General features: G+C 40.3%; 1 protein-coding gene across 3 annotated transcripts in view; it reads right to left on the bottom strand.

The window, feature by feature from the left end:
- The window catches only part of ADCY7 (adenylate cyclase 7), a 601636-nt gene that overhangs the window by 222858 nt on the left and 360340 nt on the right, over positions 1 to 18438 (bottom strand). For all 3 annotated transcript variants that reach the window (XM_069215519.1, XM_069215521.1, XM_069215522.1), the window contains one exon: positions 8464 to 8628. In XM_069215519.1, the coding sequence (XP_069071620.1) occupies positions 8464 to 8628 (165 nt within the window). The remainder of the gene's footprint in view (positions 1 to 8463; positions 8629 to 18438) is intronic.

The following is an 18438-nucleotide window of genomic DNA, read 5'->3' as shown; positions in this document are numbered from 1 at the left end:
TACTCTTGATGTTGTGAGGTCCTCTCCAGCAAGCCGATTTCAATGCAATGTCATTGGAGTACTTCTCCGCGAGTCCCCAGTAAAATCCTGGAAGTCCAGAGGTCTGGAGCTTTCAGCGGGATTAACCTAAAATTCAGGCCGGGGCCGGGTTGAAGGTAGTCGGCTTGAATATCTATGTTGCGTCGGTCCACTTATGGAGCTTTTTTTTTTTAAAAGTTGCCCCAAACTTCTCCAAACATCTGGAACTTCCTACTATAATATAGGAATTGTTGGAAGGTCAGTTATTAGTAGGGGTAAGTATGCACCTACTACTAGCAATAAGTGAAGTCCCCTTGAGGGTTCAAAACACAAATCCAAGGGTCTAAAGTCTCTGAAATGGTCCATGGAAGTTTGGAACTACAATTCCCACAATACACCAGGCCAAATTCTTAAAAGTCCACTGGACGCACTACAGGCTGGGGACTTCTTGATGGAGATGGTGCAGGGAAGCTATGTTAACCTGTTGCTTTCAGGGAGTCCACTCCTTAATCCTTTTGGAAGCAAGGCAAAGTCCTTAGGGCTGTAGTTCCCAGTGCAGCAGGAGCAGTCCTTTAGAGTGTAGTCCTTTGGGGTGCTGAACAGGGTTCCAGCAGGGCAGTCTTTCTCCTTGTAGTTTCAGGCAGCAGATCTGAGTTGCTATGCAGCTCTCATATATTTATTCAATGATCTGGGGTGACAAGCAGGGTGCCACCCCTGTCCAATGAGGTGCCACCCCTGTCCAATGAGGTACAGGGTGCCACCCAAAACATGACAGCTTCCTCTACATTGTGGCATGTTCTTGTCCCACAAAGCACTGCACTTTAAAAATTCAAGATGGGGGATTCCTCTCCAGGAGAGCAAGACCTGGCTATCCAACCCACCGGTGTGGCTAATTTCCATTAACACTCCCCCACCAGACTTTCTTCAAATTCCATTCCTGGGCCTGCCGTATGGCTGGGGATACAGAAAGATGGGATAGGCCTGGCTCGCAGCCCTTACGGTCCTGTTTTCTTTGAAACCCAGTTTGATTTACCCACTCCCATCTCTGGCCTGTGCTCTGCAGCTGCAGAGCTCCCCCCACCTCTGTTCTATGCAGGCTGTTTATCGCCTGATCAAAGCAGCTTAGCTATGCCTGTTAAGTCTGACCAATCAAGAGAGGCTGCTAAAAGGCTGAATTTTGGCTCACAGACAAGAAAGTCCTATAACTTCCCTTCTGTATTAGTTGTGATAAAATCAACAGTGACAAGTTTTTGGATTTAATATTACCTCTCTTTTGAGGCCTTGACTGACATTTTTAGCTCTTTCCTAGCAATATTCATAATTTAAATCAAATATTCCAATGTTAGCCTATGGAGCCAAGTATCTACAAGGGGGAAAACGAAATGTGCAGTTTTTCCCTCACCATGGCATATAAAATATATTTTATAATGTCCCTGCTTATAGTAAAATGGCACCCCACCTCTGCAGCACCCAAACGGGGGGGGGGGAGGGGTGGCTTAGAGGTCTTATATGTTAAAATAAGGTAGATTACCACTTTGGAAGTACCTTTAATTCCAAAGCCAAATTTGCATATGCTTTATTTTTAAAAGAAGTCTGCAAAGCAGGGCTGCCTTTAAAAATGACAGCAGGCAACACAGCAGTGCACGTTCCAGTGTAGGAAAATTACTGGGCCTCTAAGCCTCCCTGCCTTATTATATACTAGGGACTTATAGTTAGTTTGAATCCCTCTGGCCTTATTATATACAAGGGACTTACAGGGGTCTGTTATTGCCAACTGTAATTGTATCTAATTGCCATATACCCTTTTCATCAGGGCACTGGCTCTGGACCTGGTTAGCAGAGTGCAGAGCAGTCAGGGACAGTTACCACCAATATCAGTCAGAAAAGATGGGGGTGAACAGGGCTGAAAGGATGACTTTCTCACAGGAATTACCAAGACATGTTTGAAAGTTAAGAAGAGAGGTCTATGTGAAGACATTCTGATCCGACAGGGAGATAAAAGAGGGTGGAGACCGCCTATCAATAAGGAGACAATACAACTTTTATGTTAGACTATTAACAATGAAAGCCCAGCATATTGTGATGTATAGCTGATAAGAGGCCTGACACTTCTGTTTGATATACAGACCTCTGGCTTACTCAAGATTTTCTACAGAACTGCATAGCTGTTTTGACATTGTTTTGTCCAGAGCACAAACAGGGAGCATTAATATCTCGAAAGGCTGTGCACATCACTGCCAGGAGCTCTAGAATGACTTAGCAGGTACCCTTGCATGGACCCAGGCCAGGGAACAATAGTGGCCATTTTGGCAAATGACTCAAGCGTTTGACATGGTGACGGTGGTGGATCAGCTAGCGGTGGCTGGGGAGCAGGTGAAAAGTCAACTGCACATGACAATTTAAGTCTTTGATGGGGATGAGGCTCTTAAAATTCAGGTCAAAACAAGAAGGGATGCGTAATAATCTGTCAAAGTTCTATAGCATGTGAAGGGTTTCATCCTTGCTTCACCTGTGTGCCAATATCAGTAAAGACAGTACAAACATCAGTACGGTGGTGGTTATGCTCAAAGTTGTATTGGCCACCTGCTCCATATTAGTCCACTCGCTCACATTTGTTGCAATGGTGGTCACTGAGCAGTCTCATCCATCTCTCAGGTAAAATTTCTCAAGCACTTCCATCCATATTTTTTTATTCAGGCTGTCATATGGATACTTCAGAGTTTCACGTCTTCCAGCCAGCTCAGCAGGACAATGTTCTTTAAAGTAGCTGATCTGACGCTTGGATTTTCTCTTTGTTCCTATTGCTTCTTGCCAATAATTCTGTATGCGCCTGTCCTTGCCTCTCATCTTTAGGATAGAGACGGAGAGGTAATTCTACCTAATCATTTACCAAATCTCATAACTAGTTCTGAACTCTTTCAAAGAGTGTTCTATTCAGTGATTACAACCATGATCTGGTTTTGATGTGCCTTAGCTGTACCTTCCAGCCAGGGCAGAATTTTTTGACTGCCAACCATTGAGTGTGTATCTGCACAGTCACACTTCGAGAAATCATGTAATGTACCACAGCTGTCTCCCATCGAAATTAAATATGTAAGGAGAGGTTTCTGGAAAGTACCAGGTCTCCTACACAATTTTCAGTGAAACTGTGATCAGCTTTTAGCAAATGTGGCAAAAGCAGCAGGCAATCCCTCAGAGAAATCTGTGTGCCAAGCAGTACCAACAATATCAAAGTAACAAAAACAACATAATAAATGTCCCACACCTATTTAGAACCATACAGCGGAATGCAAGACCGCAAAACAATTACAACTGAGTAAGGGGAACTAAAGAAATGAAATGCTGGTTTTAAAGCAAAAAGAGGCTAGAAAACCTCTGGAGTGGAGATGAGAGGCAAATTGGTACTAAACCAGGTTTCTTGCAAACAGCACAAACATATGTTCTTAAAGTTATGTTTCCACTAATATTATCAAATTTCTACTTTCCCTATTGAATTGGATCTTTAAAACTATCATTTTCCCACGCAGGGATAAAAAATAATGATATTATTTATAGGTAAGCTTGTTCATGAAAAATGTAGCTCTACCTACAAAGTGAACACAGCTTTTAGACAATTGTTAGGGCATACTATTCCCAATATGTATCATGCCACATTTTTATATTACCAAGCACCCAGCCCTCTGGGCTTACAAAGCATACCTTAGAGGCTACTTATCAAAAATATAAAAATTGGTTTTTCAAAATGGAAAAAACACCTTTCCACGCCATGTGTCATTGCAGTGTTTTTGAATTACAGCCTAGCCAGAGCACAATGAGGCTCTTAACAGCCATAACTTTATGTCATACATATCGGTGGTGTAAATAAATATTGCCATCAACATATGACATTTAACTGCCATGACACTAGTGCAATTTCTTTGCTTATTTACAATGGTCCTACTGGTGAGTTCAATACACCAATTGCGTAAAACCAATTTTACAGTACCATTTTAAGGGCAGAGTAAGCACACAGTGTCATTGGATGGAAGTGTAAAAGTGAATAAATTCCTATGAACTGCAAAAATAAAGCTCAGAAAAAAGGCAAAAAAATGGGACAACCAGGAACAAAAGGTGACTTGGCTCTAGAAAGTAAATAAAGGTGCTTTACATGTTACAAGTACTAATACATTCTTTTCTGAGGGAAGATTATCTGCATATAGTAGTATTCAGCGATGCAAGTAATAGGCCAATCAAAAACGAAGGCCTCGAAATCCTGCTAGCATGCCGGCCAGGCACATCCCTCTAGCGATGACAGTATCTGTCTTGAAACCTCATTCAGCATAAATACAGTTTCAAAGATCCATTAAGATGAAAGGTTTTAAGTATCTCTACTTGGTGGAGGCAAACAACCATCTTTTGGGGACATGTGGAGAAAACTGATCTCCTGGCTGGTCTATGCCAGAGTAGAGTGCTTGAGGACTGATGGATTGCAAGTCCCAAGAACAGGTTTATCTTCCTTTTTCAAACCATTTTATAAACTTTTGTATATGGTACAGGCTAAATACAGCGAGATATTAAATTATTTGTTACACTGTGGTATATGGTCACATTATAAATCATATACTTTGTTTTCATTCAACAGCTTTCTGGAAGGGGTAACCCGAAAAGCAACAATATTTCTCCCACCTACCAATATTTAATTAATCTCTTTAATTCATTTCTCACAATTCAAATTTAACTGTGCTACAAAGCTTGGAAAACTCTTTAGCTAACAGTTGCAACTCCTTCTGAAGAAAGACTGCAAACTCATGTACGCTTGGGAAATGCCAAGAGTGAAAACGTCTTATTCTTGGGACATGGTCTCCACAATAAACAGAATAAAGATGATCTTGACCATAGAAACTGAACTTCTTTGCCATCATAATAGGAAAGAAGTTGTCAGGAAAAAAATTTTAACTTTAAGACTAAGGTCCAAATCCAGCTTACAATATCAGAAGCGCAGTTGGAAATGATTTATCTTCAGACAGAGCCGTTTATTCACTCAGATATAACTTCAACATTTTCTGCTAAAAATAAACCCAACTACTTGGAAAAAATGTATGTTTTTTCTCAAGAAGATCCACAGAGAGTTAATGAATCTAATCTCATACCTTGAGTCCAATAGAACTTATTTTGAATTATTAAACATTTTCCACCAGACCTTAAAAATGCTGGGTTACATATCTCCTGATCATGAGCGAAAGGTACTGAAATCATTCACAGTTACAAAGAAATACACAGCAATACTGTATAGCAGGTCACAACAAAAGGCAAGCTAAGTAATAGAGTGGAAGCTCAAACCATAATATCAAATCAGATATTCTTTATTCAGTTAAAGTTAGCCATAAAAGATACAAAGTATTAATACATAATAATTCACTTCTCAAAAAAAACAAAATACTTAGATGATGCAACATTATAAAACAGATGTTACTAGATCTGCAGGCTCCTGGCTGGGTGAACTAAACTTTGCAGGGCTCCGGCTGTCACAGTTCTGGTGGGCGTGACCCCCTCCGCTCAGCAAAAGTCCACAAGGCCCTCCTCCTTGTGATGAGGGGGAGCGTCATTGAGTGCACCTGACCTGGGTGCTTCAAGTTTTAAGCCCTGAAGTGCCCAGGGTCGATTGTCAATCAGTGACACCTGGTCACAAAGTGGGGTGGGGTCAGCAACTCACTTATCCCATCACACTCTGTGGCGAGTAGGTACTGCTGCCTTCCCTCATGGGCTGATGTAAGTTCAGCTAAAGAGGGAAGGCAGCAGTCCCAACCCTCCTCGGACCTCCGAGGCAGAGCTGCAGCTAAGTGTTATTTTTTAATTAATGCTTGGTGCGTGTGTATGTTTATGAATATTTGGTAGTGAATGTTGTGAATGGATGTATACGTGTGCGCGCAAGTGCGTAAATGCATGGATGTGCGAGTGTCCGCCCCTTTCCTAATAAATTACTGGCCGCCACTGCTATTAGGTACAGCTAGCAGTCTCTGTCAACTTTTCCCACCTGCTGAACTTATCCAGTTGCTCTCCTGGTGGAAGCCAAGATTTAGATCAAGCCTATCACTATATTTCTCTACTGAGGGAGGAATGTGTTCAGCCTGCATGAGAGAGGGTTTATATCTTTCGACTTCTCTTCACTTTGGAGGTCCTGGTACCCAAAGCTCTATCTCTGAAATGTTCTTCAAACACCTCAATGGTCATGAATTTTGGCAGTTTCCACATCCCTTCTTTAATATCTGATTTTTAAGACCTCTTCTGGTTTCATTACCTCATATTTCAGGATTAAATTCCTGCTTACATTTTAGCTTAATTATAAGCTAAAGATCTACCTGGGGCACTTAAAGTAATAAAGCTACAAAGGGGGGCAGCTACCGGAAGATACAAACAAGAATGATCTCGTCATTCTACACGCCTAGATAGCGTAGTGATGAGATCAGGACTGGCTCCAGGGACCCCATGCATGGAAAAACGTTTAGGGTCTGAGTCATACAAACACTTCCGTGACCTCAGACCTTGCATAGAGCAGGAGTGGGTGGTTGTGGACATGACTAACAAAAGGTTTCCTTACATGCGATTGCACTGCGGAGGCCCGTTATCTGCAGAGCCGCTCGACTCATACGTCAAGTTGTGTGTTTTAAATGATAATCAGACCAGTAATAAACATTAACTACCATGGCGATTTGTTTGGGGAACTGAACATGTAATTGTGTGTGCATATGTGCATATTCCACCTAAAGTTAGTGCCGCAAAATCGTCAACCATGAAAATAACTTTCAGTTCCTCCTTGGCCCCGTTTTATCTTCCTAATGTTTTTTTTGGGGGGGGGGGGAAGACCCTATAAAAAATTCCCAAATTCACAATTTAAAAGCTGCAGCAATGGTATGATTCTTCTACTTTAAAGGCAAATGTGTGCAGTCACTTTCCATGTGTCTATGACATACTCCTGCAATTAGATTAGTGCAGTAATGCAGCTTCCTGTCAAGTTCTCTGCACTTGGATTGGCGGAGAATGAATTAAAATGGCTTTCAGAATCTAACATGTCAAGGAATTCAAACACTACAGATGCCAACCTTTAATTTCGCTCAAGCGTGCCACAAAAGCTTTATGGAGTTTTTTTTAGTTTTGTTTAGCACTGACAAGACATTAATTGGAGACAGATGCGGCAGAAGGTAAGTGGAACGTAAGGCTTACAGAGGCAATACCAATGTAGTGTCTACCTTCCCACCAGCAACAAGGCTGCATTCCACTAAATGTCTTCAGTGGAAAATCGCAGCCCGTAATTTGTACCGGCGGCTGCTGGGGGGTGGGGACTAGGCCTTATCTTTCATTATCAGACTCTGGCACGGAGCAAAGGAGAATGAAGCGAAATATGGCAAAGCAGCGACAGGGGGATAAAGGGGGGACGAAAAGGGGACAAAACGGGATTAAAAATAACATGCAATAATGAGATAAAGAGACAAGAAGTGAAGAGCAGTAGTAAAAAAGGAATGACATGGAATCAAGACAAGGGCATCCCCAGCATTTTACAGGGTCGACGACATACACCCAAGAAAAAAACACAAGGGCCCCTGCACTTATTCATTTTCTTGAAATGATTTTTTTTATTTCACAAATACAGCACTGGTGATATGATCATATAAAGACTGAGATGCGTTTCACCACTAGCGACCTTGAGGTGATAAGCAGGCGGGGGGTGAGTCACCAGGACAACATATTTTCAGTCATTAGGACTGCAAAACTTTACATTGGTATATGCACCCCAGTTAGTTATATTCATGTAAACAAAGATTATCACTCCAGAATGCAAGATTGTGAAATGAAAGCTAAAAACTCGAACCAACGTGAAGTCATCAGCCAATTTCCCCTCAAAGGTATGTACTGGTATTTTCACTCTACTGACCCCTCGTCAAAAGGCATTGCAGGTGGTAAGGATATCAATGTTAATTACAATCTGTAAACATTTCTGTAGCACCACATACCCTGCAAATGATATCAATGTGCTGAAAGACAAGTATTGGCCTACTACAGAAGCAGGGTTACCACATGCTATCTGAAAAAATAATGACTGTCAAGTTTTCAGATACTTTCATGAACCATTACGGTGTCTTATGGATAAAGCTTGTGTGACCGGATCTAGTACATCTTAATTTGGGTCAATCGGTATTTATTTTGCAATCGATGATCATAGTTGGCTTGTGAAGATAACCTTCTGACATAGATGTTGTGGGTCATAAATGGCCGACTTGGAGATGGATTAAAATAGGAAAGAAATTGAAGCCTTAACTAGCAACAATATCTCCTTAAAACATATTGTCCCAAAAGAAACTAACCTAATCGCCTAAACCACAATCTCATGTCATGTCCTTATTCTGACCCGTCTACTGCAAAGGGATCTGCATTTAGTAGTACTTGGTTTGTTAGCTTAAAAAGCCTTACCTGGAGAGCAACGTTGTCCTTTGGTTTTGAGGAAAACACTGTTACAGCAATACTAAGAACCACAATGTGTGACACTGCAGACAGTACACTGATAAAGATGGCTTCTCGCATTCCAAACGGTAACATGGTGTAAACTGCAAGAATTATGAAGAGAAAGAATGGAACCTATTCAAGAAATATGAAAGTACATGCATTAGCAAGAGGAGCCTCCCAGAAATCAAAGCAGAAATACAGCAACAAACATTCTGCACTTTCGATTGTTTGGAGTTTGTGACACTGTACACTTTATAATTGTTTCCATTGCTTCTTTGATTCAGAGCATATTCCTACATGACTATAGGGAAGCTGAAGGAAAGTTGTATGAAATCTTAATATACACTAGCATCAAAACTATTCCCAATCCAAACATGCTGTGTAGGGGAGAGAAAATATACGCTATACCCTAACTGAAAAAAATCAAATTAAGAACATTATAGTGGAGACCAATTTAAACTTTGAAAGAACCACTGAAAGTAGGAAGTTATGCTTATTATCAACACCACTACCCATTGCACTCCAAGCGCATGGTTCTTTCCACTGAAGTGTTACCAATGAGAATTTCAGTACCTGTTAAAGGTTAGTTTGATTTCAACACCCAAAGACCTTGACATTTAGGTTTTCAGTGATTTCTGGGTTTTTAATCATACCTTTTACGTTTAATTTCTTTCAGCTCCCTGACCACCTGAGAGCTTATAGTGATCGTCATCACTAAAGCAGGTGGAGACAGTAGAAAGCATACGTATGTTAAACATGAAATCCAGTAGGTGTGGGAAGAACTCGCGGAATTACGTAAAAACTCCGTGAGATTCTGTCAAGTTCCATGAGATGGCAGAAATTGGTATGTCACGCTGATTTTAAGTGCCAGGAGCAGAGGGCACTGCTGCTTGAGTTGGTTCTACTGCTGCTCGAGTAGATTTTCTACTCGAGCAACAGCTTTCCCAATGCGAACGGTTGTGACCACCAGCATTGGAGAAATCTCGCTAGGTGCCCTCCTAGCACCCAAAAATCGTAATAGAGATGCCAAGTCTCACTCACCAACTTACTGTTGGCAAGCCACACTTAAAAAGAACACTGCCATGTGGCTGATGGTGGAATTTCGCAGAACTCCATGTTACATGTGTAACACAGAGTGGCCAAAACTCTGCAAACTCCGCCAGCAGAGCAGAGATAAGCGCCCACTCCTGAAACCCAGTGACTTCAATGGTCACAATTTGCATGTGAGTGCTCTAACACCTTTGGTTACTGAAAGATGGTCCACAGACAAAGGATCAAACTGGCAACTTCTTGAGAAAATTTAGACATTTTACATTCCTCTGTCCTCATTCCCTTTAGGGAGAACATGCTTGAAGATTCTCCAAGAAGTCCAACCCAAAGTTTTTCCCCTGTTGCATCTGTGGGCTTCCAATCAAGTCTGTGTGTGTGGTTGGGAGAGAGTAAAATTTCAGATGCTTCTCACCAATCAAACTCTGGAACGTCTGCAGCGAAAGTGTGCATGCACCTTTGAAGACTATAAATGAGGGTAATTGATTATGTTTGCAGAAGATTTTTAAATTGGGTACCAGGACTGCTCTGTGGATTCTAATTGTGGACATACACTTAAAAAAGCATTCTAATAGTGGATTGTTAATTATTCCATTGCTAATATCCCCTGACCTCCTCCACAGATTTACAGCAAACAACAATACTAACAATGTAAAACATTATTTATCTGCACAGTAGATTTGGTGTAAGTCTGTTCAATAAGTTGGGCTGTAGTGGAGAAAAAATAATATGACGATTTCGAATACCCACCCCAAAAATGTTTTCCCAACTAATGTCTGACCACCTTGAACAATATGTTCTGGATTTATAGTGGATACCCAGAGTCGAATGTGCCAAGGGCTAGCCAGATTTGGTGTGGGTTCACCAAACAGGTGAAAATCAATTAGCAAAAACAAAAAAACTCAAGAAATGCAGACTTGACCTAAAAAAAAATAGTATATATATATATATATATATATATATATATATATATACACACACACACGTACATACACACACGTTACACAATGACAATGACCAACCATGTATTTAGGGGCATTAATCACTGACTGGGTCGAGGGACAAGAATAGGTTACCAAGAGATGTTACTATGGAAATCTAATACAATAATTCATTTTTGTATGCATCATTTATATTCCATACACAGAATAAAATCCAAGATTTCAATTAGTTCAAATACATTATGCTAGGAATGATGCTAAATACTGGAAACACTTTTGGAGTACCATATTGTTCTTTTAACTTATGGGTTTGCTGTTTAGGCAATCACAACAGCCAAACACACAATATATTTGTATATTTATTTAAAGTCATTTGATTATCGCCGAATTAAGATACAAAGCAAGAACTCAAAAGCAAGAAAATGAGTAATTCAGGGTAATTATGGAATCCTAGGACCTCAGGAGCTCCTCAGGTGTCACACATGACATTACAGATAAGAGCATTATCAACTGTGACATATTCTGACTTGTGGTTTTTCACTGTATCCTATGATTTTTTTTATGTTAGATGGATAACCAAAATGTAATCCAAGGCTATTCTCAAGAAGCATATTTGGCCCCTCCCTACATTCAGATTCTTACAACATTTTCCCTATATAATTCTCCAAAACTCGAGGTACGCATCTGCGCGGCAGGGTGGTTTTCAGTGGACATATGTGTATCTCAGGACCCAGATGAGTAAACAGGTGCCACTATACATACTGAGGTGTACCTCAATGTACAATAGTTCTCCCACGTAGACCAGGGTCGATAATTGCAGGCATGTGTCTATTTGGAACATCAGTCCTGATCCTCTTTAAAGATTTTTGGAAATGTAATTTATATGCTTTGGTAGGAGTATCTGTCAGAGCCTACTAAAATGTGTTCCATTCACTGTGAAATTTCAAATTGATGTATGTTTACCAGTGACTCAGCTAGTGTCCCATCTTGTATAGTACAAAATTCATTTTTTTTTTTTGGGGGGGGGGGGGGGGGGGGGCTATTGCACCAGGGCTTAATTTGTTAAAATAAAAAATAGTGCCAAGCCCAATGTTTGCCTAGAAGAAAAGGGCAAGCAATATCAAAGGTTGGATGTCAAATACCAAGGCTGAGTGTTGATTCCACCTCCTGCCTCTTTAGTCCAACACCAAACTCTCACTGCCTTTTTATCTCGCTTGTGCAAGTCCTTTTTCATACCTGCTTTCTCCCTTTGACTTGTTTTTAGTATTTCTCTTCCTCCTTCTCTGGCCCTTTGGTGTTTTTCTCTCTTGAGTTAAAATAATTGCTGGCCTCCTAGAATGAGCGCCAGTGTGCCCAACCTGCAGCCACCAGCTCAAATTAAATACTGGAGTGCATGTTATCGTAGTTTGAACTCTTGCTCTGGGCAAGACTGCTGGTTAAATGATGACATTACTTTTGCTTGTAGGTGACTACGCCTTTCCTACAACAAGTCGTAACTGTTGTCCCAACCTTACCGGCTCACTAGCAGCACCTCACCAGAAACTCAATAGTAAAAGGTGATTTGTGGCAGCCTTTACGCATGGACTCGAGAATAAGACATCTCAGGGAGTTTCGTGGTTAAACGGAGATTACCCCTTTCTCACAGATATATCATGTCTCATACAAACACAGGCAATGACAAAGATGCAGTAAAGTTTCAATAGTTTTTATTGAACATAACTGCAATTTGCGATAAGTTGCATGAGCTGCAATGATTAGGATAATAAATAATGCAAGAAACAGAATTGTGAAGACGAGAGTCATTATTACAAAGACCCCCACCATCTTGCAATGCATAGAAGAGACATACGAGATGTACTATGCCCTAATACCCTAATGTGAAAGGCCTAACCTCCTACCTAAAGGAGAGCTGGGTTTGTTAAACCTAATCTGCCAATGCCAGGTCCATGAGAGGAGCCCCCAACCCTTGTTACCTTGGAATGAGGTCTCTATCTCAGACTCCGCAGGGACACGAAGACTGGGTCAGCGTCAAGACGACTGCAACATCGGTATCAGCGATGGTGGCGATGCCCTCTGGTCGGAATCCCTCTGATTATCTGTCTAAAGGGCAATATATATTTATACAGATCTACAAGGACCTCTGGCGTAGGTGTGTTCCCAAACAATAGATAACAGACATGCTTGGGACGGCATTTAATATAAACAATCCCTCTAAAGTATATAGAGGGAAAATCCCTAAGTGTGAAAACCTACTGTTTGTTTGTCTTTGTCACTTGATCTTGACGCCTTAGCGCGGTGACACTGATAATGTAACTTATAAAAAGTGGCCTAACTATAAACAAGGCAGCCATCTTAGAAGAATTAAATAATTCAATGGGCTAAGACAGAGCAAGCTAAGTAGGTTAAAAGTCACTAGGTGACGGGGACACGAGTCTGCGAGCCAAAGACTAAGCTAACTCCTGTTATCCCATTAAAAACTAACTAGGATTCACTACAATGTTTGGTTCAAAAACTTTGAAGAAGTACAAGTCTTTGTGTTGGAAGTAACATGTTTAATGTACTGATGTCTGGTGATGGTCTCTCTATGCTAAATCTGCTTATTGAAAGTGCAAAGTTCATTTATGAAAAAATTGGAAACATGGATTTGCCCGGCTGAAGTCAATTTAAAAATGAAATACTGATTTTCAGTTAGAATATCAGAACCAATATCAAAAGAGTTGCAGACGTTTCATAAGGTCATAGACTGCCAAATATTTATATAAATGTGCTACTGGAAACAGAGATTAATAGAACACAACTCTTGACTGAGTGTCCAGTTTTCTGTTACAATAACAAAGATTTTAACTTAAACAAATGAAAATGCTGCACACATTTTGGCAATAACTAGAAGGCACTGAAGCCAAAGCGATTGAAACACGTTGGCAAAATCATTTAATATGAACTCGTCCAGTGCCAGCTTTTAGCTAGCACACTTGCAAACAGTGACCACATCATTTTTTCAGCCATCTTTAGACAACAAGGATACAATCTTGAAATATGTACAGGTGTGTCAACTGTGTAAAGCCACAGAATTGCAACAAAGCCAAAACAAATTAGATATGAAAAGCCTAAACAATTCCCGACATGTATTTAAACGTCCTGGCAAGTAAAGGCTTCTCTCCATCACTGGCGCCTTTGCTATGATCTTTGCATTTTACTTTAACTAGACTCTTACTTACATGCCTCACACGAATCAAGTTGTAAAGTCTGAAAATGACTTCCTTCACTCACTAAAAATATTATCTCCCCCGAACCAATGGCAATGTCTTTTTAGCAGGTGCCAAACAAGCACAGTTCTCTTCCCACTCAGGCTATCAGCAACTAGCCTGGTCTCAAACGAAAATAATCAGCATAATCACAACGGTTTGAAAAGGCCAATACTTGTTCCCTACTCCAGCAAGAATTCAATATAAATTGTGGTGCTTCATTGATAATTACTAACAATCCTAGCGATTCCTTCAGAGTGTTTTAACTCATACCTGCTCTGGCTTTTAATATAGGGATACCTTTGGCCAATGCAAGGTATTTTTATCTGTAACACCCCCGGTAGGATTTATATCAAAAGTGCTCCTTGAAATACGATTGAGCCCACCTTGGCTTTTAGGAGCTGGCGTGGACCCGATGATGAAGAATGCCACTACTAGAGTGGATGAGGGTAATATATGAAGGAAAGATCTCTTTCCTTTCGATGTAACTCCCTGTGTTTGCTTTTGAGAAGGAGCTTTAAGATTCCTTGGGTGGGAATACTCAATTTTTTGGTAGTTTCAGTGATAATGCACACACCTGGAGAAACCTAGTCATATGACTAAGCTCCTCACCATCTCAGTAGGTCAAAGTGCATTGAGAAGCCAAATATCTCTATAAATGAAAGCCTCTTGCTTCAAAACATCTTAAGTGCATGAATGCTTTTCTTTCTTTTTTTAAATAAAAGATATAGTCAAAAAAGCATTGGTGAATATTTGTATTCTACTTATTGTGGTTATTTATTTACGGCTTTTGTTAAATTAATAAAGTTACTTCTTCCTGGTGATTATCCGAAGTCTGTCACACTTTAGATCTAGTGCCTTTAGTAGAACAAATATTCGTGAAATGGTCTTAGGGCAACATAAAATGTGAAAACAACTGTCAGATATGTATGTGGTATATTACAAGGTAGATGAATATTTCTATTCTCTTTTAGATCGATATCAGTTGAAGCTGACTGTTCTTAGACTGACTGGAACCCACAGACACTCAGGTGCAAGGGGAACAGAATTTTAAGTCTTTGCAGGAACTTTCATTCATCCCCTTTTTGCCTTGTGCTAAAGTAGACTTTCTTCTCTGGTTGAGATTGGGCAGGGGAAAGAGCAATTCGGTAAGTGTGAGTCTCTATGTATTTGAGGTTTGACTGTGGCCCAGTGACCTGTGCTTTACTTGCACCATTACATCTGTCTCTGCGCTTCACACACAGCTTTCTCCAGGACCTGAGGTCACCTCTACCGAGTCTTAAGCAAGGTGTAACAGAGGAACGAGATTCATTCCTATGGTATGATAAATACTTTAGTCAGTGGCGCGCAGAGACGTACTAAGGCACAAATCAGTTATTTCCACTTGATCCCCATTTGAACAGCACAACATAGGCAGTGGGCATCGGTACAGAAAATACAATTAGCAGTGCAAAGCTTATCATAACAAAGCACAGGAGTAAAATAGTGCATTACACAACACATTTTCACAAGGCACATAAACAGTAAATGGGCTTTCACCTGCTGGTGCTAAAACAGGTTGTCTTACACAAACAATTTTACAGAAAGAAAATTCATGAGGGTATTTGCTATTCCTTTAAAAGACTAACCAAACTCTTCTGCTTATGAAAAGAGGGTCTCCTATCACAGATAATCAAGACTCTATGCCTACGTGTACTACTACTGACATACATCTAATTTAGTTACTGCTTTATCAAAACCACTTATGCTGAGCTTGTGGAACTGGAACTCTGTTTTGTGGACGTTAAATTCTGGGACACCTCAGGCCACCCAGTCCTCAATAGTCAATAAAAATCAACACAAGATCCTGATAACAACTATACTGATACAGATAAGGGATGTCTGTATAAGTAATGCCATTAACTTGCTCACTATAGAGGTACCATTGTACTTTATTTATCTGGCAACCAATCTAACTGCTTCTTTGTGAAGTGGGGCTATCTTTAGTCCTTTCCCTAGCTCTCTAGAAGCTTTCCTGCCTCAGCCAGCTAATGTATGTACCCAAAGCAATGGTTCACATGGAATGGATTCATACAAACTTTGTAGTGAAGCAAAGAAATGTATTCTAAGCATACAATTGATGTAGTAAAACCACTAATACACTCTAGCCTTATATGTGTTTTTAAATAAACCAGAGAAATATCGTAGCTACACATATATAGTAGAACTTTGTAGACCACATAGAAATTATACAAATATTCACACACAAGGTGCAATAGGACAATTTGGAACTCTTACAAATCATGGTGAATTCTTCATTAACTCAAGCACGTTTGATTGTTCCTTCAATTGTTGCCTTCAGCGGCAATGCAATAAAGACCTATCATACCCACATGTTTCTTTATCCAATCATGACCTTGTGGCTGTCCTTTTATCAGGTACTAGTCGTGTTATTATTCTGGCCTACCAAAATGAAATGTGGAATTCCCTTCCTTCACTAACCAAAATTTCATTGGCTCCCCACGTGTCCCTATTATCACATTGTCCTGAAGAGAACTCTAAAGGGTTTGAAACTCCATCCACATCAAAGCACACTAATTATCACTGGCTTAAAACATTTTGTTTTCATTGACGCTGATATGTCTGCCTTTATAAAAACATATTAAAAGGTGTTGTCTCTACATAACATTGTCACCTGTTCACTTCTGTGTGTTTTTTCCCATTGGGACACGGCACACATTCCTTGATTCGTCTCCTATTGCCCTATGTATGAATATTTGTATAACTTCTATGTGAGCTACAATTTACTACACTGTACATATAGTTACTATACTTTTCTGAATTAATTAAAAGCACCCATAAGACTAGAGTGTATTAGTGGTGTTACTAAATTACCCGTATGATTAGAATATAAGTATTTTTGTATCTAAAATGTTTGTATGAATGAATTACAGGTGAACGATTGGTTTGTGTATATACTGAATGCCCGGTCCTACATGCATAAGGGCTGCGCCTCTCATAGTAGGCTAATTGTGGTTTCTATAACCACGAGAGCTTAATATACCCCTCACTTCTGATATGAGGAGCTTCGTGTTTTTGTTTGAAACATGGTGGCCTAGTTTGTACTCTAGATGATGACAGACAGGGAGGCCCCCATCTTCCTGAGTATATAGTGAATGTGCACGTTATACTGGCATAAGAGGTGCTCCTATCATATAAATCATAGTTTGACAGCTAATGAACAGAACTATTCCATGTTCCACTTTTCTGCCCACCACTGTCTATGGTGGTACAAGGGTGATTGGTCAGAAAACAATATGCGTCCAAAAAATAAAGCACAAGGGAACACACATCGTATCACCTGGTTTCATAACAGTTACCAAGTAGTGACCACAACAGATAGCCTTTAACACCAATTTACAGTCCCAAAATAGAACTGAAATTAATCTGAATTTTCTCTGTAGCATAACATCTCATTGTATGTCCAAAGGCCCATTTCAAACCAGTAAGATAATCAACCCAAGTACATGTGATTAAATAATAATCCCATGCATTTACTTCCAGAAGAGTCAATTCATACAGTAGAAGAGAAAGCTGGAAATCTTGCATTGAGCATCTCCAGGGCATTGTGGAACTGAACTATACAATCATACCTTCAATCCAGAGTTTTGTCAAATAAACGCCTCATTATCACAGTCTATCATAGTCTTATACACATCTCTCACAGCCACACAACCACATACTGGACTTATTTGACCCACAATCAATGATGCCTTCTAGATCGTGCCCAAACTCACGCAGTCCAAGAGCTAACCTCAAATAGAGTTACATCAGGGAATTGCTTCCATTGCAGCTTAGGTCTCATGTAGAACTGGCACTCAGTTTACAGTAATGTAGCAAGGCGGGGGTCCCCTCTCTAAGTAAACGAGGGTTTACTAAGTGGTCACACTGCCTTAAAAAGTAAACACGAAGTCTGGGGCATTTGGCTTGACAGATTAAACTGTGACAGTCAGCTGTTGAAAGGGCAACCTGGCCTTTACCTCCAGCATGAATCAATGGAATCTAGTATTATTCCGCCTCTCATTGGTATGTAGGGCATATACACAATAGTCAGGGGCATCTCACACAGAAATGTAGCAGCAGGTGAACCGCTGTCCGATGGCGTATCATAAAATGATGGGGCCCTTGCAGCATGTGGGGAGGAGCCCTGTGAGACGCCCATGTCTCACAGAAATGTATCGGCCTTTATCTGAGTGGCACGACCATAGAGGGGCCAGGTTATACAATGTGGCACTGTCCAGTGTGGTTTTGTCTTCTAGACATATACGAGCTCTACCAGTTTGTGTACAGAATAGTGTGCTTTCACTGTTAACGTAGCACACAATCCAGGTCTGCACATAGCATGCCATCTTTTGATCCAAACTAGATGCAGGCAACCCTCTTTTTAATCTGCCCTCCGGTCTTCAGAAAGAAGAAGCGGACAGTACAACCAATGTTAGCACTTGGTGGCAACAACGTAAGCAATGTTTGACGCAAACCTTTTATTGCCTGCCCCTACAATGTGACCCTAAAATACGGCTAAGCGAGAAAAAAGTAAATTTTACAAATGAAAGAACGAAAAACATTTTTAATGCTGAAACACATAATTACTGCAAAGTGATGAAAGTAGTTATCTCGTTTTCCCTTTCTTTTTTATGTTATATAATATAGGTTTACTAAATTGATGTAGC

The sequence above is a fragment of the Pleurodeles waltl genome, chromosome 12, assembly GCF_031143425.1.
Source record: "Pleurodeles waltl isolate 20211129_DDA chromosome 12, aPleWal1.hap1.20221129, whole genome shotgun sequence".
Taxonomy (NCBI): domain Eukaryota; kingdom Metazoa; phylum Chordata; class Amphibia; order Caudata; family Salamandridae; genus Pleurodeles; species Pleurodeles waltl.
This window is presented reverse-complemented; position numbering and strand designations above follow the sequence as displayed.